At 48.0% G+C, this 25,860-nt stretch overlaps 1 protein-coding gene across 1 annotated transcript in view; it reads left to right on the forward strand.

Annotated features, from left to right (window-relative positions):
- Nucleotides 1-25,615, forward strand: part of FAM3B (FAM3 metabolism regulating signaling molecule B) — a 34,970-nt gene extending 9,355 nt beyond the window's left edge. The window contains exons 3-8 of the mRNA XM_046001618.1: nucleotides 5,139-5,262; nucleotides 17,087-17,145; nucleotides 18,061-18,111; nucleotides 19,079-19,166; nucleotides 20,198-20,330; nucleotides 25,489-25,615. Coding sequence (XP_045857574.1) covers nucleotides 5,139-5,262; nucleotides 17,087-17,145; nucleotides 18,061-18,111; nucleotides 19,079-19,166; nucleotides 20,198-20,330; nucleotides 25,489-25,578 — 545 coding nt within the window. The 3' untranslated portion in view covers nucleotides 25,579-25,615. The remainder of the gene's footprint in view (nucleotides 1-5,138; nucleotides 5,263-17,086; nucleotides 17,146-18,060; nucleotides 18,112-19,078; nucleotides 19,167-20,197; nucleotides 20,331-25,488) is intronic.
- The last annotated feature ends 245 nt before the right edge of the window (nucleotides 25,616-25,860 follow it).

A 25,860-nucleotide genomic window follows, 5' to 3' on the forward strand; every position in this document is an offset into this window, starting at 1 on the left:
CCTGTTCCCCACATGGCGTATATCACAGTCAACGTTGATCTATCCTCGCTTGCTTTCGTCTCTTGCACTCAAGGTATGAAAGCTATTCTGTTCGCTGCTGTCCCTGTGGAGGTGAGGACGGCATGCAGTGTTAACAAGTATTTTGTCAGTAAGTGCCTGTGCAGGGAGAATTTGTGCATCCGTGGATGAGTCAGTCTGGTTGGAAGCCACATACAACCCCCACACAGCTTAGAACCCCAGGCCCCAAAGATCAGTTTCAGGAGAGAGTAAGTAGAAGGAGAATCCTGTTGAAAGTTTCTCCCGTATACTTAAGATGTGAGGTCATTGAATCATTTTCTTAGAAGCTCTGGTGAGACCGAACCAATCCAACCAAATCAGCCCTGTTGAGCCACCTTCCTAGATCCTCAGCAAAGACGGAATGAGCTGGCAACCGCTAATGCCTGCTGTCACAAGAAAAAGCCAGAAAAACTATATTTAATTCTAATTCTGCCCCCAACTAGTGGTCACTGCCTTCACGATCCCTCCTCTGTCATGGAAGGGACATTGCCAGTGTCTCTATGTCTGAGGTTCTTTCTGGTTCCAAGATGAACCCCCCCATGCAGGGTGCTGCATTGTCTAGCTGGTAGGGCCTTAGCAACCTTACCTGGCCCCCACAGCAAGGGCACAGAAGCAGCAATGCCACTGTCTGTGGGGGGACATGGAGACAGAGGCCCAGGAGAGGTGACAGAGTGCCACGCCCCACAGTCTCTCCATGGGGTTGGGCATCCTTCCACATCGGCACCACGGAGGAGGACAAACCGGTGTGCTGACATTCTGTTCCCCTTCCCTGCCCTCGGGGCACCCAAGAAACCATTATCACTGACCGTCAGAGAGACCAGCACTCTTCCGTGGCTTCTGGGCTGTTATTTCTGTGGACTGGACTTTAATCTCATCCAGAACAATGAGGCGAGTTGGCCTGGGTACAGTGTGGCCAAACGCAGGACCAGGCAGCACCCTCCTTGTTTGCCTTGCATACACAGCAGGAACACGTTACTGGAATCACCTTCCTCATTTAAAGGGGTGAGTGGAGTCACGGTTCCCAAATCAGGAAGTATTTCAGAAAGACAGGTTCCTGGACCCTGCTCCAGGAAATTAAAAATCTATGGGCTCAACGTGGAGCCTAAGAACCTCTATTTGTTTTAGTGAATGTAAGGATAGGAACTAAGCTAAGACTTCTCTCGGCAAGAGAATGACCTCTAAGACGGCAGTTCACTGCAGGAGGCCTGCCATGTTGGAGCCACACAGCCGGTCAGGGCCCTGGGCCTTACTTCAACTAACAGGCAGGCTTTTCCGGAGACAGGGAAGCAGGCTACCCATGAGCAGACCCACTGTTCTCTTGGCTGGGCGTCAGCTCCCATGTAGGCTTGTGGGCTTTACCATCCGATCTTTGGGGAAGGAATTTCAGGAAAAGTGCTGAGGACCTCCATGCAGCACAGCGTCCGGAACGTAACAGTTTTGGAATAAAAACCTGCGAATTGGGAGTGAATCTGGTGGGGAACGTGGTGAGGGAGAGGTGGGGTTGGGAAAGACTGTCTTCTGAGAAGGTGTGTCTACATCTCCACGCCCTCACCCCGAACAAAGAATACGATCTTATTTCTTTGTTCCCATAAGGACGTTCTGTGCTTCTAGGGAACGGGTAGAAGGTCAAGCAAGCCTTTCTGAAATGCCACACACACGACGCGACTGCTCCCAGGCCCTGTGAGAAAATACCCCCGCCGTGTCATCCCTGGTCACAAACACATTGTCTTTGGAGAATCTGATGGAAGTCAAGGCCCTCCCTCGGGGAAGATGCACCCGTGCATACCCACCTGAACGGCACCCACATTTTGCTGGGGCCTCTGCGTGGCAGGCCGCAGTCACGGAAGACCTGCCCTCGGCACTGCCTGCGAGGCATGAGGTCCTGCTCACAGCCCACCTCGGCACCTAGGGGTGCTGGCTGCCCTGCAGTCAGCCATATGACCCCACAGGATGAGGAGGCAATGGGAGATCATCCACACGGGCCCCAGGGATGGCTGCCCTGGGAAACTCCAGCGAGGCCTTGAGGGGGTGTGCGGGGTAAGAGGGTGGGAGAGAGGGCAGGCCGAGTCTTGTCTGGTACTGCGCTCGCTCTGCTGGACTGATCACCTTGTTCCTGCCCCTGAGCCCCAGCCAAGCAGAGCTGAGGATAGGAAATAGCTCAAGTTGGGACCCAGCCCACACTGCCGCACTAGTCCCTTGTTCCCTCCTGACCTGCTTCCCCTATATCCCTCTCCCACTTAGAGCCCTGGCTCCTGGCTTTAAAACAAAGCAAAGTAACTTTTCCTGTTACTGTCGCTAGCTCTGTTATTAATCTGCTATTGTTCTGTCTCAAGATGACTCTACCATGTATGGGTCAGGAGGTATGATGTGGTCCCAGGGCCCTATCTCTTAAGATCTGTTGGGTAGGGGCGCCTGGGTTGCTCAGTGGGTTAAAGCCTCTGCCTTCGGCTCAGGTCGTGATCTCAGGGTCCTGGGATCGAGCCCTGCATCAGGCTCTCTGCTCAGCAGGGAGCCTGCTTCTCCCTCTCTCTCTGCCTGCCTCTCTGCCTGCTTGTGATCTCTCTCTCTCTGTCCAATAAATAAAATAAAATAAAATCTTTTAAAAAAATCTGTTGGGCACATGGGGGACTGTCCACCTCTGCCAGTGAACACATCACACCTGTCAGCATGCCCAGCACATTCAGGACAGACGTGGGTCCTTTCCATCACTGGGTTGAGCCGATCCCATAGTCAGTGCAGTCCTACAGCCTGTGATGAAGGCACAAGGACCCACCAACAGTGTCCTTCTCCAAGAGCAGAGGGCGGCCCATGACTCTGGTGTCATCTGTGTGGGTCCACCCAGAAGTGAGCCGGTCCCTGTGCTTGTTAAGGGGACAGCATCACCTACACTAAGCAGTGCAGGTGACAGGTGGGATAAATGAGGATCAGGCCCACTTTCGGAGAAATCACTCTGGGGGCGCCTGGGTGGCTCAGTTGGTTAAGCGGCTAACTCTTGATTTCAGCTCAGGTCCTGGCATCGAGCCCCTTGTCAAGCTCAGAGTCCGCTTCTCTTCCTCTCCCTCTGCTCCTCCCCGGGTTGGCACACATGTGCTTTCTGTCTCTCTCTCTCTTAAATAAGTCAATTTATAAAAAAGTATTTGCAGTGGATCGGCTGTACACACAGGATGTCTGTAAGTCAGGAAATAGGACATACCTACTTTTTTTTTTTTTTTGACAGAGGGAGAGAAAGTACACAAGCAGGGAGAGCTGCAGGGAGAGGGAGAAGCAGACTCCCCACGGAGCAGGGGACCCGATACGTGGCTCTACCCGGGACCCTGGGATCATGACCTAAGCCAAAGGCAGACACCCAACCGGCTGAGCCACCCAGGCGCCCCAGGACATGCCTACTTTTAAACAGTATGTTACATTTTTAGAGATGCTCAATGTGTTTTTAGGTAAATTACCTCTACATTTAAAGTAATGGATACGATTATGAATTTTCTTAAAAAGCTAAAATAAACACCCTGTAGTGCCCCAAACCCAGAGACACTGAGAATGTGGTACTCATAGCACTTTTCACATAGATGGTTGGACCCCCTTGCTCTAAACCTAGGTATCTGGAGATTGAGAAAATCTTAGCAGATATATTGCTTGAAAATTTATGTAAGTGACGTATTGCTTGAATATGTTTGATCTGTGTTCACCAACGTGGCAGATGCCATTTGTATGCACAGAAAAGTCTGGAAGAAAGTGTGCCAAAAAGTAGAACAGTTAAGATTCTTTAGAGTGAGAATGTGTATGGCTTTTTCCTTTATTCTGCTTTTCTTTGGCTTCTGATTTTCTTCTGCAGAAATTAAATAAGGAATATCCTGTGGCCCTTTCTTGTTTAAAAATATCGACTAATAGGAAGAAAAATTAGTAAAGGTGGACCAGAGCTCTAGCCATAAGTGTTCAGAAAGCCTCCCTGTCCTTAGTGGCTTTTGCATGGGGCTCGCGACAGGTTCAGGGTTCAGGTTCTCTGACGTCAGGGACATTTCTTCTCCTCCAAAGGGCAGATGTCCGCTTAGTCGGTCAACAAACAGTGGAGCAGCAGTGTGTACGCACACCACCTTGGGGCTGGGCGGAGAGTGGAGAGGAAGCAGCCCCCATCCCTGTACTCATGGGACAAGGGAACTATAGGCTATTAGAGTGCCGAGTGCTGAGAGAAAGGAACCAGGGCAGCAGGAAGGTCAGCCCCACGGGCGGGGCAGGTGAGAAGGGGTGGGGTGATGTGAAGGGTGTGAAGGGGCGTGTACTCCCTGGAGAGCTCTGTGTTCCCTCCCCCGGGGCCCAAGGCTGGGGCACACCGGCTTCCCTGTGCTCCCCCTCCAGCTCAGCGGGGACACACACTCAGACACCCATACCCTGAGGTGAGCAGGGAGGCTCAACGTGGTGGCGACGGCCACAGAGCTCCCAGCCGCAGGAGGGGCAGCCTCAGGCAGGTCCCCAACCCTCCCGATGGCTGAGCCCTGCAGTGCGGGGGTGCTGGGGAGCCTTCTCCCTGGCCTGTCAGCACTGACCTCACAGCACCCCCCGCAGCAGAGCCCAGTGTCTCAGGCTCAAGGGAAAGGAAGGGGGTCCACCATGGCCAGTGGGGCTCCGGGCCTGTGTGTACAAGTGTGTGCGTGCACGTGCGTGTTTCAGGGTGTGTAAATACACAAGCTGGATGGCTGTTCCATGCCTGGCTCTTTCCTTGTTCGCCAGCCCTCTCGGACCCAACGGAGCTCTCTTTAATTGGGATACAAAACACACATCACGTGCCGAGAACGTCCGGGAGGTGACCAGCCCCGGGCGGGCGCTCCCACCCCTTCTGAAACCGTGATGCCCGGCCCTCATCCTCTCCCTTTCATGTGTTCGTTATTGTAAGACAAATGCTGATGGAGTCTACTGCATGTGTAGGGGAATTTCTGACGCTGCCGATGAGACGCTGGTGACCCCTTCTCCCCTCCACCAGGGTCCTGCCAGTGTGAAGTCCCGGGGAAGGGCTGCTGTTGACAGTCGGGCAGCGGTTCGTCTGATAAGCTGTCGCAGGACGCTGACTCCTACACTCTTGTTTGCTGCAGCCCCGCCCCCTAAAAGGCAGAAATGCGATCACTGGACCCCATGCCCCTTGAACACCTACGCCTATCGCCTGCTCAGCGGGGGCGGCAAGGACAAGTTTGCCAAAATCTGCTTCGAAGATGAGCTGTAAGTACGCGTGTCAAAGAAGAAAACTGCTCGATTCTTCCCCTTCCCTGGGGCTGCCCAGGCACCACATCTGCACTCAGGAGGGAAGGGCATGACCTTGATCCTGGGCACAGGCTGGGAGCCCCACACGGGACTGAGCATGCCCTCTGCCTTCCCTGGGTGGGGCAAGCTGCCCGCCATGGCTGGGTGTGTCCCCGAATGGAACTTTCCTTTGACTGCAGGCAGAACAAATACGTTGTGCTTCTCTTTGAACGGTGGCAGGTCCTTCCAAGTCACGGAAACACCAAAATTCAGCAGACGTGGTTTTGCTCACATTTTAATTTATGAGCCTCACTGTTGGGATTAAAGCGGGTGCTGTTTCTCTTTGCTGCCCGCCGCCGCTCCTCGCTCCAGGTCTGAGGGACTGCCTGACCCGTGATAGCCTAAGTAAATCCCGCCATCTGGAACGGCACGGCCTGGTGTTTGCACTGGCTTGGGCAGTCACCAGTCGCCATGGACCGGATGCTGAAACAACAGGCATTTATTCTCTCGGGCTGGAGGCTAGCTGCCCAAGGCCAGGGTTGGGTGGGGTTGATTCCCTCTGAGGGCTGTGAGCTTGCGAAGGGCCCTGTTCTCCCTGTGTCCTCCCACGGTCTTCCCTCAGTGCGTGTCTGGGTCCTAATTCCCCTCGCTGCCCGTCCTTCTCTGCCACTCTTCGTTGGTCTCTGCGCTGACCTTGTCCTCCTAAGGAGCGTGTGGCACACGGGCACGAGCCGCTTTGGGCTCGGCTTCCCCTCCTTGCATGGCCCCAGCACATGCCCGGTCCATGCTGGGAGGGGAGGGGAAACCTGGCTCCCTCTGTTGGTCCATCGCTTACCCAAGGCCTCCTTCACTCAGCCAGGGAGTTTTTCGATAGACGTTTCTCCACGCAAACCCCCGGGTGGGGCATTCAGTGGGCCAGTTTTGATGAGAAACGTGACCCTCGTGCTCTGGGGGCTTGCCTCACGGTTCGGGGCTCCCCAGCTCAGCCCTGCTGACACAACAGACCAGCAAATGGGATTGCCAGTGAGGTCCGTGGATGGAACGAGGCGGGATGTGGCTTGAAAGTGAGCAGGGTCCCATGATAAAGAAGTGGGGAGACCTGGGAGCGGGTGGGGACCGTGGGATGGGGACGCTCATCCCAAAACATGTCACCAGAAGGGGAGTTGTTCCGAGTCAGATCCCAGAACCTGGACTTTCCACCGCTCCACAGTGCCCAAAGCCTTCTCTTGACCATTCAGAGCAAGAACACCATGCTTCCCTAGTGTAGACCAGACACATAGACACCAGCTGCGTGGGACTTCCTGGGAGATGGGCCATTTGTCATCCCCCACTCTTACCCCCGTGCAGACAAGGAAACGGCTTCACAGGCAGATTCAGTAACTCTCCCCTCACTACCCAGCTAGTTAGTGGCCAGATTCCGCCCTGGCGTCCATGTAGGTACTGGGTAGACTGACTTGAGTCGCACTAATGGAAAAGCTAACGTACGAACATGGGGGACCCAAATGCCCCTTGGCTGCTTTCAAACAGTGTCCCAGATGGTCTTCAGAATGCAGTGTGGCATAAAGTGGGGTGGCCTCAACAAAAGCAGGTTAAAAGGAACAGAGGAGTGAACGTGGATAGAGACCCAAGGAGAGCCTCTCGCTTGACAGCCTGGCGTTTCGTTGTCATCATCCCCCGGAACAAGGAAGTGCTGGGTCGTGGCGATTCATCATCTTCTAAAGAAAAGATGTGTTTATGTAGAAAGACAAGCAGGTTCCTGCTGCTCGTTTCCCTTGTACAACCAGCCCTCCCTGGGGACAGCCACCTCCAACTCCTTCCATCCTTGCCCATCCCCACGCAGCAGGCTCATGCCCACGCCTCTTGGTTTCCCCGAGTCAGGCATTATCTGGGGACTGGCCGTTGCGTGGCTGAGCAGTCTTTGGCCATTGGCACTCCTGTCGTCCTCCTCGCTGTGGTCCTGACTCGGTTATTGTCTGGCCCGTGCCATTGTAGTTTGGTCACTATCCAGTGTCTGCATAAAAGTAAGACCACCAGAAGAAAATCCAAAGGGCTTTACTCGATATGAATGTGTCATTGAGTGAGGAACAGTGGGAGGACAACAGCCAGAAAGTCCAGACTCAGGAGTCACAGCTCTGTGCAGGAAGTCGGAGTAAGTGCCTTCTTTCTAGTGTCATTTGTTGCCAGAGACTCACATCCATTACCTGTTCTTACCTGAAAAGTCACACTGACATGGGGAAAGCTTCCCTTCGAAGGTCAGAGTCAGCATTTCAGTCGTGACTGTGAGCGTTTGGTCTGCTGACACACTCAAACGGGTCCTCCAGGTTAGTTAGCTTTTTTTTTTAAACCTGCCTAAGTGAAGATCCTCCGTGGCTGAAGCATGTTGTGTGTGTGACTATTGTGTGCCCTTGTCTTTGTGTTCGTGGTTGCTTGCTTGGCTTTCCATGTACTTATATCGGTGCCATCCCTAAGCATTCCTCCAGTGAAAACAAACCTGATCTCACATCAGATACTCATCTTCTGGAGCCTTCTGACCCACTCGGGTCAGCCAGCTTGCTCTCAGGGCACCAGACAGCTGTTGCCTGGTGTTCCTCTCCACTGCCATCCTGGGATGACCTAGTACCCCTCTCTGGAGTCAGAGCTCTGCTTTCTAGGAAACAGCACCTTCCACTTTCCTAGACTCCTCCTCTGTTTTGCTGAAGACAGGGCGATCAGACATCACCTGGGAGGGCCCCCAATCAGTTAAGGAGGGTGATTGGCCATCAGAGGGAGGGGGATCTGGAGAAACTGACTTGCCAGGAATCTTCTAAAACTGGACACTGCAGAAATGAGCACAGAAGTCAGAAGTCGGGCCTCGTTAAAGAAGGAGCTCAGGTGAGTCCGAAGGGAGTCTGGAGAAGGAGAGAATCTGTGTGGGTACAGAGGAACCCCAGGCAGGCCTGTTCCTGGAAGAACCAAGCTCTCCTGCTGTCCAGCATGGTTTCCAGATGCTCCTGCAGCCTTGCCAAACCCTCCTGAGACTGCATGGCAACCTGAAGCACGTCCAGCCAGGCTTGGTCCCCCATCCTTTGCTCAGGGTCAGACTTGTACTATGGTCTGACAGCTCTCCATGCTTAACCCAGCCCCTTCCCCACCTCCTCTTGTAGGCATTTCCCCTATACAAATTCTTGTGTGTTCTATCCTGCTCTGATATTTGTCTCTCAGAGGACTCAGATTAGCACAGCAAGAATGACTGTTTCCCCATAGCCTGTCCAGCACAGCACACTGACAGACACTTTGATCTCTGACATTCTGAGAGATGAAAATACAAGTCTCAGATCAGATTTTTAACTTCATTGTTCTTGTTAAGAGTGAATTGGGGACCTTTTATGCTAAGAGCCTTTGTATTTATTTCCTATGAACTATCTGTTTATACCTCTTGCCCATTTTCACCTCTTTCACTGGCCTTTTTTTGTCTATGTACAAGATTTTTTTATATATTAAAGTAATTGGGCTTTTTGTGTGTTGTAAAAATCTTCTCCATATTTTATCTTTTTACTTACTAAAATGGTATTTTTAAATATGCTTGCACTCTAGTTAATATATGATCTTTAACAAAGCAAAAAAAAAATACAAACTTCATAGCGAAAGCAAAAATTTTAAATTTTAAAAAAGCAACAAAACCAGAAAGTAACCCAAGTATGATGGTATCACAGAGAACAAATGTATCTCACATAATAGTAAGTGGTCTGAAGGTCATCAGTGAAGGAGAGCAACTCTTAGATCATAGCACATCAACTCCCAATAATGCTACAGGCAAGAAACACACACATACTGGAGAACTGACGTCACGGGGCAACCCAATGCCCTGAAACTGGGAGAGACAGGTGAATTCAGAGAATCGCACCTCAGCTAGAGGCAGTGTCAGACAGGGATCCTTCAGGGGCAATTGGCTAGTTGCTGGAGACTGAATTTGGACTGTTTTGAGAGATTAAAACTCTTAGAGAACCCCCTACACTCTCCTGAGTTTTTCTGCCAGGAAGTCCACCTGGCTCAGAGTGAAGATCAAAGAAAAGTCCCCTCATGCATTTGTCAGGGGGAAGGGAGAGTAGCTATTCTGAAGTATAGTGTTCTGTTCTTCTTAACAATGGTTTACCTTCAAGGGAAATTGTTTTGCCAGAGTCTAACCAATGTGAGTTTTACCAGGTACTAACTGCCCTGTTGGAGGGAAATACCCAGCATCATTCCTTCTCACCTTCCCGGATCACCTAAGCAGGGAAAGAAAGAAATATGGCCATCTGTGAAGGCCACCACCTAGTGACACAAGCTCACCAAAAGACTGAGACCCAATATTAGGACTGTAGAACATTTCCCCTTCCCCACAACTTACCACCACATAAATAAGCTCCTTTGAAATAACAGGGGATTACAGCTCAAAAGAACCACAAGGCTAAACCCAAAAAAAAGAGTCTCAAAAAATAAATAAATAAAAGATAAAAAGAGTCTCTTGGGATACCCAAGACATAGGGGAGAAGTTTTAGTCTTTGACACCTACAGCCACAGCATATAACAAACACAGCCCACTCCTAGCCAGATGAACATAAAGATTTCAGAGTAAAGTTTTATTTATCTCTTTTCCTTTTAACTGACATACCATGTCTGGGTTTTCTTTTCTTTTTTTTTTTTTTAAAGATTTTATTTTATTTATTTGACAGAGAGAGAGAGAGATCACAAGTAGGCAGAGAGGCAGGCAGAGAGAGAGGAGGAAGCAGGCTCCCTGCGGAGCAGAGAGCCCGATGCGGGGCTCGATCCCAGGACCCTGAGATCATGACCTGAGCCGAAGGCAGCGGCTTAATCCACTGAGCCACCCAGGCACCCCCCATGTCTGGGTTTTAACAAAAATAGCAAGGTATACTAAAGGCAAACAGCACAGATTGATGAGATAAGGCAAGTATTAGAACTTAACTCAAATATGGCAGAGATTTTGCAATTAGTAGATCAGGAACTTGAAACAATGGTGATTAATATGCCAGAGGCTCCAATAGAAAAGGTGGGCAGGGGGCGCCTGGGTGGCTCAGCGGGTTAAAGCCTCTGCCTTCAGCTCGGGTCATGATCCCAGGGTCCTGGGATCGAGCCCCGCATCGGGCTCTCTGCTTGGCTGGGAGCCTGCTTCCTCCTCTCTCTCTCTCTGCCTGCCTCTCTGCCTACTTGTGATCTCTATCTGTCAAATAAATAAATCTTTAAAAAAAAAAAAAAAGAAAACGTGGGCAGAATATAAGAACAGATGAATAATGCAAGCAGAGAGATAAAAAACCCTCAGGAAGAATTAAAAGGAAATAGTGGAAATTGAAAAGACTGTAACAGAAATGGAAAACACCTTCGATGGGCTCATCAATAGAACAGATACAACCAAGGAAAGGATCAATGAGCGTGAGGTTATGTCAAAGGAACTTCCCAGAGTTGAGGAGGAAGAGAAGACAAAAATGACGGAAGGAAAAAACAAAAACAGAACAGTATCCAAGAACAGTGAGACAAGTACAGAAGGCATAAGTGTAATTGGGAACCATAAGAAGGGAGAGAGAAAGGAACAGAAATATTTGAAGTAGTGTTGCTGAAAATTTTCTAAAATTATTGACAGACACCGAACTGCAGATCCAGGGAGCTCGATGATACTAAGTAAGATAAACACGAAAATATCTACACCCAAGTATGTTATATTCAAACTACAGAAGACCAAGGGCAAGGAGGAAATCTTGTAAGAAGCCAGAAGCAAACAAACCAAACCAAACCAAAACAAAACAAAAACAAAAACAAAAAACCCCACTTACCTATAAAGGAAGAAGGATAAGAGTTACATTGGGCTTTTTTTCGGAAACCATGCAAACAAGAAGAAAATGGGATGAAAGCAAATAGTTAGATTCCCATCAGTGTATAAAAGTTGGTCCACCATCATACTCACCAAAACTTGTCATCTTTCTAATCTTGGACATCCTAATAGGGATGTAATGGTATCTGATGTTTTAGTTTGCATTTTTCTAATAGCTAATGATTGTGCATATCTCTTTTTATGTGTTTATTTGCCATGTGTGTGTCTTATTTGGTGAAGTATCTATTTAAGTCTGTGGTCCAGTTTTCTTTTTTTTTTTTTTTTTTTCTTATTATTGTGGTTTTTTTATATATGCTGTATACAAGTCCTTCATCAAATACATGATTTGCAAATATTTTCTCCCAGTTTGTGGCTTGCCTTTTTCTTCTCTTAGCTGTGTTTATCAAAGAGCAGAAATATTTTAATTTTAATGAGGTCCAGTTTACCAGTTTTTTATTTTAGGATCATACTTTTTGTGTCATATCTTAGATCTTTTTGCCTAACTCGAGGTCACAGAAATTTTCATCTATTTTTTTCTTTCAGAAATTTGATGGTTTTAAATTTTTCATTTCATATACTGTGAGGTATCCATTTGGGGTTAATTTTTATGTATGGTATAAAATATGGATTGAAGTCATTTTTTAATGTGGGTATCCAATTGTTCTCGCACCATTTATTCAGAATACTGTCTTACTCTACTGATTTTCCTTTGCACCATTGAAAAAATCAAGTGACCATATATATGTGTGTATCTAATTCTGGATTCTCCAGTCTGTTCCATTTATCTGTCTGTCTTTTCACTATATACAATGTTTTGATAAATGTAAATTTACAGTAATTCTTAAAGTTTAATAACATAATTTCTTCAGTTTTATTTTCCTTTTTCAAAATTATTTTCACTATCCTAGATTCTTCCCATATTCATATGAATTGTAGAGTCAGCTTATTAATTTCTATGAAAAATCCTGTTGGTTTTTTATTGGGATTGTGTTGGAACTCTAGGTCAATTGGGGGAAAACTGACGTTGTAGCAATATTTAATCTCTTACTCAACAAACATTTTTGCTCTCCATTTACTTAAATTTTCTTTAACTTGATTCAGTGATTTTTTTTTCTTTTTTTTTTCCAGTGATGTTTTTATGGTATTCAGTGTACATGTCTTGCAGCTCTTTTACTATTTTTATCTCTAAGTATTTCATTTTTGATGCTGTAGTATATATATTTTTTAATTTTTAATTTACAACTGTTCATTGCTTGTATATAGAAATAGAATTGATTTTTGTATAATGATCTTATATCCCACAACCTTGCTAAGCTCAGTTATTAGTTCTAGTAGTTTTTGATTTTTTTAACATTGGATTTTCTACATAGACGGAAATGTCAGCTAACCATCCCCACCCCAGCCCCAATAAAAGGCAGTTTTACCACTTTCTAATCTGCATGTCTTTGTTTTCTTTTTCTTGCCTGATTGCACTGGAGAGAACCTCCATTACAATGCTGAATGGAAATGATGAGAGTAGACATAATTGCCTTTTTCCTTGTCTTGGAGAGAAAGCATTCCATCATTCATCATTAAGTATGATGCTAATTAGGGATTTTTTTGTAGAAGTCTTTTATGAAGTTGAAGAAATTCCTTCTATTTCAAGGTTTCTGAGAGTTTTTAATCAGTGATGGATATTGGATTTTGTCAGATGTTTTTTCTGTATATCTTGAGGGGATTATATGGTTTGTCTTTCTTAGTCTGCTAATATGGTGAATTACTTTTTTGAACATTAAACCAACTTTGCATTTTTTAGATAAATCCCACTTGCTTGTAATATCTTATCCTTTTTATATGTTGTTGGATTCAGTTTGTTAAAATTTTATTAAGAATTTTTATATCTGTGTTCTTGAGGGATATTTGTCTGTGGTTTTCTTGTTATTTTTTTCTCTGGTTTTGGTATCAAGGTGGAATGTGTTGGTGAGTATTCCCTGCAATACTCTGAGAGAGTTGGTAAAGAATTAGTATTATTTATTGAAGGATTTGGTGCTATTTCCCAGTGAAGACTTCTGGCCTAGAATTTTCTTTGTGAGAAGATTTTTAACTACAAATTTCACTTTCTTTAATAAATACAGAGCTACTCAAGTTATCTGTTTCTTCTCAAGTGAGCCACATTATTTTGGGGTGCATAAAGGAAAACAGTAGTTTTCTACTACTTTCCTTAAACTACTGATTTCCTTTATGATCCACACAGTACTCTGAGTGCATTTGTACTCTGGTCATCAAATGTCTGGTCGTTTTTCCCCACTTCAAGCAATTATCTGCAGTACCAGCTGGGGGTTGGATCTACAGTTCAACTGGATTCTGATATACCTTCTTGAAGATGGCCTCAGACCCCACAGGTTAAGGGCTTTAGTTTCACAAGACTTTCCACCACCACATCCCTGCCAACTTCAGAAACCAATCCCAAGTCCCAGATTGTCATTATTCTGACCAATTGCCTGTAAACCAGAGTCCCCATGCACCCCTCTTTGGGTTTGGTTATTTGCTAGAATGGCTCACAGAACTCAGAGCAACACATTTATCAGTCTGTTATAAAAGACTATGGTAAGGGAGGGGCGCCTGGGTGGCTCAGTGGGTTAAGCCTCTGGCTTTGGCTCAGGTCATGATCTCAGGGTCCTGGGATCGAGCCCTGCTTCGGGCTCTCTCCTCAGCAGGGAGCCTGCTTCCCTTCCTCTCTCTCTGCCTGCCTCTCTGCCTACTTGTGATCTCTGTCTGTCAAATAAATAAATAAAATCTTAAAAAAAAAGATTTTATTTATTTATTTGACAGAGAGAAATCACAAGAGAGGCAGGCGGAGAGAGAGGAAGGGAAGCAGGCTCTCCCCCGAGCAGAGAGCCCGATGTGGGACTCGATCCCAGGACCCCAAGATCATGACCCGAGCCGAAGGCAGCGGCCCAACCCACTGAGCCACCCAGGTGCCCTAAATAAATAAAATCTTAAAAAAAAAGAATATGGTAAAGGATACAGACATATACATAAATATACTCACATGTAAGTATACTCGTACATGTGTATATACATATGTATGTATATATAATACATACATTAATGTATATTAATTATACATACACAGTTTGCTTATTTTTGACATAAAAACAAACCCTAGGAGGATAAATCAGAAACTAAAATAAATTAATGCAGATGGAAAAGGGATGAGGAGAACAAAGTGGAGGGTATAAAGATTTCTTTGGGTGTGATTTTATTCTGTACACATAATGGTGATTTTTGAACCATGTGAACGTATTGCATATTCAAAAATTAAATAAAATCCAAACAAAAACAAAAGAAATTCTAAATGGAAAGCAAGCTGAAATAGATCCACCCACGCATCAAATGTGTAATATAATCACGTCAGTTTGTGCACATGTGCGTGTATTTCAATTGGATATTGTTCTTGGGGGAGATTGCACAGATACCCTCAACTTCTATGATCTCCTAGAGGAACTTATAAGACTCAGGAACAGCTAATACTTACAGAAAGGTTTATCACAGCAAAAGATACAGAACAAAAGCTTCTGTATGGCCTGCTGGTGGTGAATTGTCTCAATTTATGTTTCTCTGAAATACCTTTATCTCATCAGCTTTGCCATAAGATTTTACCAGGTAGTGTTTCAGCCCAGGCAGAGACCATTCCATTGTCCTCTGGCTTCCATTGTTTTTCTCAAGAATCAGTAAACAATCGAATTGCTGATTTGATGAAAGTAACAGCCTTTCCCCCCCTCTCCAACTGTCTTTAAGACTTTTTCCTTGTCTTTAGTCTTCAGCATTTGTACCCTGTTTCTGTTGTTACTGCTCTATTTTCTTTGGGCTCATTGGGCTTCTTAGATATGTACAAATCAGAGTTCTTCATCACGTTGAAAAAATTCTCTGTCTTTGTGTCTTCTGCCCCATTTACCTTCTCCTGAGCATCTGAGACCCCTAACAAACATATGTCAGATCTTATTATTACGTTCACAGTAGCTTTCAGCCTGTGTGTATTCTCCATCTTTGTATCTTTCTTTCGTTGTGGGCAGAGCTGTTTTCCTCTGAGCTGTCGCTCAGTTTACAGATCTTCTGCTGTGCCTGATCTGCTGTGAATCCGCTCCACTGACTACCAGCTGTGCTTCTCACATTAATTTAGATTTAGAGCTTCATTTTGTACTTCTTCTAACCAGTTTGAAATGTTTTGCTTTTACTTATTGTCTTCATTAGTATTTTAAGTATAGTTATTTTGAAATATTTTGGATAAATGAGATATTAGGTGGTCTCTTTCTTTTTCTGAGGGTTTTTGCTTGGTATAAACCAAGGACTTAGAATCATTAGCAGAATAGAATGGTCTGAATAAATGGTAAAGACTGAGATTTGGGGGGACCCACCCGGTTGACTTAAAATTTGGCTGCTGTTATTCAAGCTCTGATCTATTTCTGGTTCATTCTTATTTTTGAGATTCAGCTATTTTTTACCCCAACCCAAATAAGATTGGAGGATTTAACATGGCATTCCCTTTGGTGGGCCCGGGCTTCCAACTTTTATCCCCCAAGCCTCACCTCACGTGGTTCTCAAAAGTGCTGCTCATTTCCTTTTATACTTTTTCTGGAATTAGTTAGCAAATGCTCCTGAGGCAAAATAGCTTTATTTGCTGGACTCACCCCCTTGAAACTTAGTATTCCCCCACATGCTGGCTTCGGCGCTCTTTATTTCCTTGTGAAGTCTCCAATATGGTCTAGTAGATACTCCTTAAATCCCGTTTTTAGATTTTCCCTATGAGAAATTAGGTTCAGATTACCCCCACTTTCCATTATCATAAATGGAAGATTCTTTTTCTCTTTCAAAATATTATAGAATATTCTCTAAAGTTGTCAAAAAGCTACTCTTCCAAAAAGGACTCAGACGAGAAAGCCCCCTGGGGGAGTTTAGATAAATATGTTAAGAGCAGATAGAAAATGACAGTGCTGTAACCACTATTCCGAAGCATGGGAAAAGGAGGAACACTTTCAAATTCTTTTTGTGACGCTAGCATAACCCTGACTCTAAAACCTGGTGGGGGTGTCAGGCACCTGAGGGGCTCAGTCAGTTGAGCGTCTGCCTTCGGCTCAGGTCATGATCTCAGGGTCCTGGGACCAAGCCCCACATCGGACTCCCTGCTTAACAGAGAGTCTGCTTCTCCCTCTGACCTTCTCCCCTCTCATGCTCTCTCTCTCTTTCTCTCTCTCTCAACTAAATAAATGAAATCTTAAAAAAAAAAAAAACTTGGCAGAGGGGGCAAACACACACAAAATTCTAGGATCTTCAATAATAAATACCATCTCCAGGAAAGTCAGTCTTCTTACTGGTTTTAGGTCACAGTTCATTTGAAGTTGGTCCTATTCTCCAACTTAAAAGTGAAAATTAAGTAAAATAATAGGAAGTATTTATTTGAGGAGGTAACTGTCTTCCATTTTGTGGCTGGATGAAAGGATCACCAAGAGTCCAACCAGGCCTCTGTCAGTACAAGGAAAGAGAGTGTATACATGGGTAGCAGACTTGGGTGAGATCCATGCCCAGTTGATCGACCTCTTATGACTTCCTGTCTGTAAGATGGAAAAATGAATGCTTAGGAGGTGGTGGAAGAGTGTGAGAAAATGTTTGTAAAGAGCCTGTGCTCAACAAATCCTAGATTTTCCTGTCTCCGGCCATTTGTCTAGATTGTAGGAGCAAGAGCAGCTTCCGGGTTCCCCGAGGGACTGATTCTGTAGAACCTTGGGGGTAGGTATGTGCGGAGCAAGGATGGGGGTGGTTTTCAAGGGATCTGAGCCAAGACCTATGCATTTTTTTGAGGAAATGGCAAGTGCCAATGGTAGGGACCGGGGTTCTGCCAAGAGAAGGGCTTATGAAACAGGGAGCCCTACTCATTGCTTAGTAAGACAGGGATTCTTTGACTGACTCTTATTTACATTTCAGGCTCATGGGAGAAAAGACTAGAAATGTTGGAAGAGGAATAAATATTGCCATTGTCAATTGTGAGTCACTAAATGTTTTCTTTCAAACTTCTGTAAAGTTTACATGATTGGATTTTCAAAGATACCTTGGGTTTTCAATGATTTTTGCAAATGATCTGGTCTGGGCTTATATTTTAATGCATTTTAATATTCTTTGATTATTTTTATAATGCTTCACTTTACAGGTTATTTGTGGTTCCTGGAAAAAAAAGAAAAAAGTCAGGGGCTCCTGGCTGGCTCAGAAGAACGTGCGACTCTTAATCTCAGGGTCGTGTGTTCAAACCCCATGTTGGGTGTAGAGATTACTAAAAACAAAGTTTGTTTTTTAAAATAGCCAAATAGGCCTTTAAGAAAACAAGGACCTGCAGAAGGCAGGGGTCAAGTCAGATAAGCAGGCTGTGAGGGCACAGACCATCCTGGAGTCGCTCTTGGATTCCACCCTGCAGAGAGTGAGGCTAGAAGCTGGTTCCCACCTCTGTGAGAAAAGGCCAACTAGGGCCTCAGGGGTGCAAAGTTTGGCCTATGCTAAGGCCTGGGGAAGACATCCTGTCACAGCTGCCACCAGAGGCCCATGACCAGGAAACCTGTCAGAGGTTCGGGGAAAGGGCTCTGTGTGCCGTACTGAGAGCACGTGGGGTGCGAGGTCCCCTGACCACGGGGCTGTGGGAACTGAGACAAAACATTCCCGTTCTGAGAATCCCACTGGAAAACCTAAGGTCCGAAGCAGAGGGGGCTGAGGTGGGCGCTCTGGGGTTCCTGTGGGAGAAGCAGGGACAGCAGGACAGAGCAGAAGGTCCAGCTAGCTGGCAGCCAGCAGAAGGAAAGTTCTAGAACCGCTGACCAGGCCAGGGAGTGCCGTTTTGAGCACCACAGTGCCACAGATGGACCCTGAGTCCACTGAACGTTCTTTTTAAAAACCATTTCTTTTATTTTCAGATGTGACTGGGAAAGCGATAGCATCACGGTATTTTGATATGTTTGAAGGTGGTAAGAAAACTCTTTTCCTATGAAAATGAATTAGAAGCATGAAGATAAAAAGACACAAGTCAAAGTGTCAAACATTCTTAGTTGTCTACTAAAATAAGGTGCCAGAAGCTCGTAGGAGTATTCTAGAACAGTCTGACACAAGCCCTCCTTGTCTCTTAATGGAGTTCATATGACCAAGTTTGAAGGCGTTATCTAGAAAATGTCTTCTCATCTCGCTGGTCCTGGGCCTTTTACTTTCATTGCTTCATCACATAATAAGAGAAAACATTTTTTTAAATCAGATGTATGTAAAACAATGTGCAGCCTCCAGCCCTGAACATCATCACTCCCGTCCTGTTTGTGAAATGCCCCTGCGCTCAGTGCACATGTCCCGGGACACGCGGTGCGTGTTCTCCTTCTGTGGTCTCTCCAGTCTGGGCCCTGGGCTTGAGTGCAGAGGTCAGTCAGGATGTGGCGGCCCCTTTTATTTTTATCGAACAGTAAGAATTATTAAAAACAAGACTTTATAAAGAGGACAGAGTAATAAGAAATGTCTGGACACATTTATGGGAACTCTGCGTTTTTACTCTGCAATTAAGGTGAGCAGCACCATAAACAGCCCAGTGGGAAATAATGGGGTTTGAGATTAGCTTCCTTTTGTTGCTGTGAGGCCCAGATACGTCCCTCAACAAAGACTTGCCGAGCTCAGTCTGGTCTGCAAGTCTGATTTCTGGCCCCATTCCGCATGTTGGTGTCCTGGGACCCCTCTGCGGTGGTTGTTGCTGGCCTCCGGTTAGGGTCATAGAATCTTCACGATGTGCTCGTGCCCATCACCTCTGCGGGTCCCAGCATGGAGCCCAGTGGCCATCCACTCACTAGTGGAGACAAGCTCCAGGAATTGGAAGATTCAGAGGACACGACAGAGGAGGCACAGCGTCTGGGGAAGCAAGCAACGGGGACCTAAAGCAGATTTGCATTGACCCGACAGATAACTCTGCACCGATGGCAAACTTCATTCAGAGCGCGCCTCCCAAGTCCCTGCTCTTTATGGTGACCCAAGACGATGGTGCGAGCAGGTGAGCGTGGACGGACTGTCCCCACGGGGGCGGGGGGGGGGCAGGGGAAGCCGGCTGGAGCAAGGGGCTTTCTGAAGGAGAAGGAGGGGGAGCCCATGACAAAGCGGACTGTGTTCAGTCCTGGACGCTAAGGAATATTCCCGGTAGCAAGAAAGAGCCGCCACTGACCTGGATTTGGACAGAAAAGCTACACTCAGGGTGGGACTTACAGAAATAGGAAAGGAAATCAGGAAAAAATTCTCTGTATGAATAGCAATTGAATGAAAAGGAAACACACACACACAGACACACACACACACACACCCCTTCTTGTGGGGAGAAGTTGGTCTAGCTCCCGTGTGGCTCGAAGTTTGCTCTTCTGAGTAAACACTTACATGTTCACGGCCAAACTTCCGTGAACCTTCCACGAACCTCACAGTACTTCTGTGCCCTGTAAGTCTGGCTTCTGAACACGGCATTCCCCAAATTTATTTGGCCTCAGATCCTATTTTTAATAGAGCATCTTATCAGACAGAAGTTGTTTGATACACGCTTGGAAGAATTCTGATTTAATCAGGAAAATCTCAGCTCATTTTCTTTTTTCTTTTCCTTTCTGCCCTCCTCCCTTTGCTTACCCTAAGTTGCCTGTTTTTACAATGGTGGCGTTGTTTTAGGTTTTTTTTTTTCTTTCTTGATACTGATCTTTCCGAAAATGAAAGACTGTTTTGACCTGTCCTTTCTCCTTTCACCAACTTCTGCCTCCTTTTGTGGTCAGTGAACAGGAGGGGCAGCAGAGACCAAAAATAACAGTGGCTGAACGTGAAAGTGTGATTGGATCCCAAGACACAGGGCTTTTGAGAATTAAGAATTAAAACTCTGTGCCCAAACCCGAGGCTCAAAGAATCCCTGATGTCGTTGTATGTTTAACTAGAAATTTGACGCCCTCTCGCTGTACGCCCCAGGAGGAGGTGGGTTGCTCTAGAAGCCTCTTTGCTAGGACAGTGGAGGTGTCTCCACGGGGACATTCACACGCCTTTCCTCTCTCCCCCCAGACTGAAGGAGGATGCCAAGAAGGTCATAGAAGCACTTGGAAGTAAACAAATCAGGAACCTCCGGTTCAGGTCCAGCTGGGTGTTTCTCACAGCAAAAGACTTCGAGCTTCCTGCAGGAATTCAGAGAGAAAATGTGAGTGCTTTTTAAATGTCGCTTCCCACAAGGGGTTAGTGTAGGATACTGTGATTTCGAAGGTTGTGGGTCGGTGATGGCTCCCGGCCCCCAGGATGTTCCTGCACGAAATGCGTGCCACGCGGGGCCACGTGGAGCCAGCTGCCTGGGTCTGAGCCCTGGGTTCGCTCGTGGGAATGTGCCTGGGACTCTGCACTCCTGAGTCCCAGGAGAATGGCGGTAGGGGCCTGATCCATCATAGTAAGTAAAATAGTCCATCCTATGGGGTTTGTAGACCTTGCCCGTTACATCAGGAAAAGGCACTCGACTGAAGTTCACGCTTCCCAAATCTCTAAAAGTAGACGTTTCCTCATGGGCTGTGGGTCCCGCCTTCCATCACGGGGCAGCCAGCACGGGCTGTGGCAAGCCCCTCGGTCGCTTGCCTGTGTTTGGGGGCCGGTGACGGGATCACCCGGCCTGTGCGTGCAGGTGCCGAACACACGGGATAAACCCAGCTCGTGGTGCCGCCATGGCTCAACGCCGGCTTGCTTTTAAGCCCGCATCGTGTCCCCTTTATGGAAGAGTAGAAAGAGCAAGAGAATCAAGTTGTAATGAATTAATTTGGTCGTCTGTGAAAATTGCAACTGAGTACCGGTGAACGTCAGAGTCCCCAGCTGGCACCTCTGGGGACGGTCACATGGCCCCTTTGGGAGACACGGCTCTTTGGGATACAAGACAGCTCCCGGGAGAGGAAGGAGCCCTGGCACGACCACGGAGTGAAACCATCGACTCTTCCCAGGGAAAGGCTTCCTCTCCTGGAGCCAGAAACTCGGAGGAGACAGATACTGGGCACCCCAGCCCGGGCCAGAGGCTGCTTCTGACTTCAGGCTGGGACCCCTGGTCCTGGTCCTGGTCCCCTCTTGGCACCGTGTGCTGTGGTTGTGGGTCTGGGAAGGGAGACAGACAGAAGCAGACCGCAGCTGGGCCTCTCCTTGCTGCCAGGATCCCCTCGCAGGGGAAGGGGGCCGGGGGAGGTGGGAGGTCAGTGTGGCCACACGAGCAGATGACACATGACCAGCTCCCGGGGGAAGCCCTGCAGCCCCTTTGAAGCCCCCCGGACAGCAGCATTCTGGAGGCTCTGAAATCAGGCTCGTTTAACACGCGTCGAGAAAAGCACATTTCCCCTCGTGACTCTCACGTTCTTTTGCGGACCGAAGCCAGTCATGCAGAACGTGTCAGGAGCATTTACTCGGTGCTCTAGCGTGGACTTCTCGGTATAGTGACTGAGTCTGGACCCCCAGTGCACCGGTGGGACCTCAGACACATGTCCTAACGAGAGGCAGGCCCCGGGCTCTGTGCAGTCGCACCGTCTGGACCACACTGCATAGTGCGTTAAGCCAGGCACAGCCAGGGGCCGGGGCTTGGCGTCCCGTGTCAGATTTCCCAGGGGCCACAAGTGATCCCACGCAAACCACTTGACCTCTGTGGGCCTGTCTGCTGCTCAGGGCAATGGAATGAAAGCTAGGTAGCTCCTCAGGGCCCGGAGGCTCTGCCGTGGGGACGCACCCCACCGACCCGTAGCCTTCGTCAGGCTGAACCCTCCTATTAAGACAGCATTCCTCTCCTCTGCCCTTGTATGATCAGCAGCAGTCTGGCCCCTTAAGGATATCCTGGCTTCTTCCGCTCGGCTGTGTGGTCTTGGGAAAGTTACTCAGCCTCTCTGTGCCTCAGAATCACCTCTCAGGAGAAAGGAATAAAGAGCACACCTACCGCAGAGTAAATGTGACCACACCTACCACACCTGAAGAGTACCTGAGAATAGCGTGCAGGGCCCGGCCGAGAACTGAGCAGAGTCCTGGAATCCAGAGTGACTTTGCAGACCAGCCCAGCTGCAATATCAGGGTGAAGCCTGGCCGGTGATTCTGCCGCACGGGAAGGGGTGGACCCATCGTCCTGATGGAGGTCCCAATCCCGTGTGCCCTTCCCGGCATCCCCCTAACATCACCTTTCAGCCACTCTGCTCCTTCTCCAGCTGTGTTGCCCTGTGCCCTCCTTCCGCCACCCTCCCATCTCCCTGGGGGCCTCCCCCCACCAGCCCCGGGTCGGGGACCCAGCCAGAGCGCAGCCCCGGCCCTGTAGAAAGTGCTGCCCTCCTTGCCGTGCCTCTGGGGCCGCAGTGTGTCCACACTCTCCGAAAAGCCTGGAGTGAGGAGGCGTCTCTAACATCGCCACAAACAGCTTCCCTATTTACTGTTCCGCTGAGACGTTTAGAAGAAAACTTCATTGAACTGCAAAGTAGCAATGGCCCTTGCTTCCTTATCTTCTTTATAAGAGTGAGTTTCTGGAAAGGGAGGAATCAAGGACAGAGTGAGTGTCTGGACAGCTGCCCTGAGTTTAGAGAACCAGTGTTTCGGAGCAGGGCTCTACGGGAATTTCAGGAAAAGGCTTGTCTTGCCTATACCTGTGTGTTGAAGGTCGTCGTCGCAGTCGTTCCAAGAGTAGGAGGATGAGACCTGAATGCTGTGAGCGGTGCTAGTGGGAGCTGCTAGAGCTGTGGCTTAGGGACATGAAAGGGGGTTTGCTCAGATGCTGATTGAGGCCTAAGCTGGGGGCAGGGCCTCAAGAGGGTCTCACCCAGAGATCGAGTCGAATACTACTGGGGGAGTCAGTATGCCTTCCTGTTTGGGGTGCGCAGACTTGCTGTTGGACTTCCCGGGGTGGGGTGTGGCCGTGTGGGGCCTTCCGGGCCCTGGCTGGTCCCCAGCCACTGTCCCCACCCTCCCTTCCTGCTGCTTCCCAGGCACAGCCCGCAGGTCACCCCCACGTCCAGAAGCCTTCACCAGCCCTATTACCCATTGAGCTGAATTTTCAAATGTGAGAGACTTGCTTTGTTTCACGCTACCCAGGGAGGGGGTCAATACAGAGTCGTTCCTGTCCCAGCTTAAAGGGAAACTGTCACCACGTCCAGAGCCCCAGGCGTCCTGCAAGTGAAAGAGGAGGATGTCCTCGAATTCCTTGCAGCAGGAACTGGCGACGGTGACTTCCGAATGGAGCAGCATACCTCCAGAAGAGGAGCGAAGGCGTCCACATCATGAACCCGAGGAGAACCTGAGAGAAGCTTCTGCTGGCAGCTCGCGTCATTGTGTCATTGAAACCCGGCTGACATCAGCATCCTATCATCCGTGAATCCCAGCCAGGGCCCTGGGCTGCAGTGGGCTGTTGCCGGTCACCTCCCTCCTGGAGCCCTCACTAACCAGATCAGGCAGGCTTCCAGGAGCCCAGACTCCGGTGGTAACTGATCGCAGGGCTGACCACCAGCCCGTCACAGAGGCGTCTTACGGTAACCTGCCCACCAGCGCTCTGTGGAGCACAGACTCTCCCCTGCACTACGTGGACATCACCATTCCTTGCAACAACAGTGAAGCTCACTCAGGGGGTCTGAGGTGGAGGACGCTGGCCTGGGAAGTTTTGCGCATGCGTGGCACCCTTTCCCAGGTGCATCCGCGGGCAGTCGTGTCTGATCTTTACTTCACAGAGATGCTGACCAGATTGCAGAGGAAGAGCAGGCCGGTGCTGGGAAGGCCGTGACCAAGGAGGGATTTCAGGGGGCACTGCTCCAGCTCCTGACTGACTGCGAAACTTGAAGGTGCAGACTCACCAAGGACAACGCACGCTGGGTCTGGTCAGCACTTCCCTCCTGAAGACTCAGCCAGGCGCAGAAGACTGGTTGGCTTCCCAGCTGCTCCGGCCATGGAACGGGTCAGAGCAACCACTGAGTCGTCCTAAGCCGCTCCTCCACAGAGGCAAACACGATGGAAGTAAGACTGATGGAAAAGCAACAGTTTCTAAAAAATAATAAAAATAAAACGTGAGAGACTTTAAGACTGACTCCAGTGTTCTAAAGGGGAGGAATCTGAGACCTACAGACTTAGACATAACGGAGGATAGAAGCCTGAAGCAGCATAACCTGAATCTGGACCTAGACACTCTCGCCCTGAGCTTGGTGACCCGAGGACTGTGATGTCGTCTCTCTGAGCCCCCTTGTCTTCGCCCTGAACTGCGGGTGGTCAGCCTGGCCCACTTGGTGTACTCAGCCCGGGATCATCATTAACGTCACCTCCCGCATGGTCTCCATCTTGGTCCCTGGCAGTCTGGAACCAGACCAGTCTGGAACCCTTCTCTCTGCAGCCCAGCCAGTCCCCTCCTACTCTGATTTCCATGCTGCAATGCCCCACATGCCGGCAGAGCCGCTACCCCTCCACTTGGCTCTCCTCCACACATGACAGAGCTTTCCCATGCGGGGCCTTTGAGGAATGAGTCATGTTCTCAACCAATGTCACTGAGACAACTGGATATCCACACGCTGAAGAATGAATTGGGACCCCAACCTCACACCATATACAAAAATGCAGTCAAAGTGGGTCAGATAACTAAATGTAAAAACTAGAACTACTGAACTCTCAGAAGAAAACATAGGCGTAAGTCTTTGTGACACTGGCTTAGACATAGTTTCTTTGATAGAACAGCAAAAGCACAAAGGACAGAAGAAAGCACAAATACCATCCAGAAACTGAAGAGGTAACCCAGAGAATGGGAGAACGTGTACGCAAATGAAGGACATGTATCCAGCATATATAAAGAACTCTTACAACTCGATAATAAAAAGACAATCCAATTTTAAAATACTCAAAGGATCTGACTGGGCCATTCTTCAAAGACATATAGATGGCCAGTAAGCCCATGAAAAGATGTTCCCTCAAAAAAAAATACTCCCCTACACCCAGAGAATTGAAAGCTAAACCCTTGAGCTATGCCATCCAATATGGCGGCTTGTAGCCCAATTTGCATGTACATTTACCTTTATTTAAATTACATAGAATTGAAAATCAGGTTCATCAGTCTCACTAGCCACATTTTGAGTGGCAGGTGGCTACTCTGCTGGACGGCATGGACACTAGAACATGGCCTCATTGCAGAAAGTTCTATAACTTCATTAACACCTGGTTCAAATAATATTAAGAAGCACATGGAGGGGGAAAAATCAAGTACCCAGAGTAGTTAGAGCAGATCCCGTTCTAGGAAATGATTCTCTTTATGTGACTTTGCTAGTAAGTGACACATTAAATATTTGTTGAAAAGATTAGTGTCTAAATAAAATTCTTCTCTTTTCTTCGCACAGATCAACCACTCTGATAGCACAAGGAACAGATACTCTGGTTGGCCGGCAGAGGTGCAGATAGAAGGCTGCATACCGAAACCACTGAGCTAACGTTGCACGCAGCCCTAATAAACGTGTGATGTGTGGACCTTGTGGTGTGGCCTGGCCCAGGAATCTTGGCCGACAGTCAATATTTGATGAGCATTTGAGGGCTGTCCTCAAGCAAGCCGTGTCTGCTGGTTGTTTCCAGTCCTGGCACACAGTACGTTTATGCCAGAATTTCTCTAAGGAAGGCGTTCCTGAGCAGGAAGGCTGGAATGGATGGGGATGGTGAGGGGAGGAGGGGATGTGCCCTGGAAAGGAGAGGCTGGGGGAAGCAAGCCCTGCTTGTCG

Source organism: Meles meles, chromosome 4 (assembly GCF_922984935.1).
Source record: "Meles meles chromosome 4, mMelMel3.1 paternal haplotype, whole genome shotgun sequence".
Classification (NCBI taxonomy): domain Eukaryota; kingdom Metazoa; phylum Chordata; class Mammalia; order Carnivora; family Mustelidae; genus Meles; species Meles meles.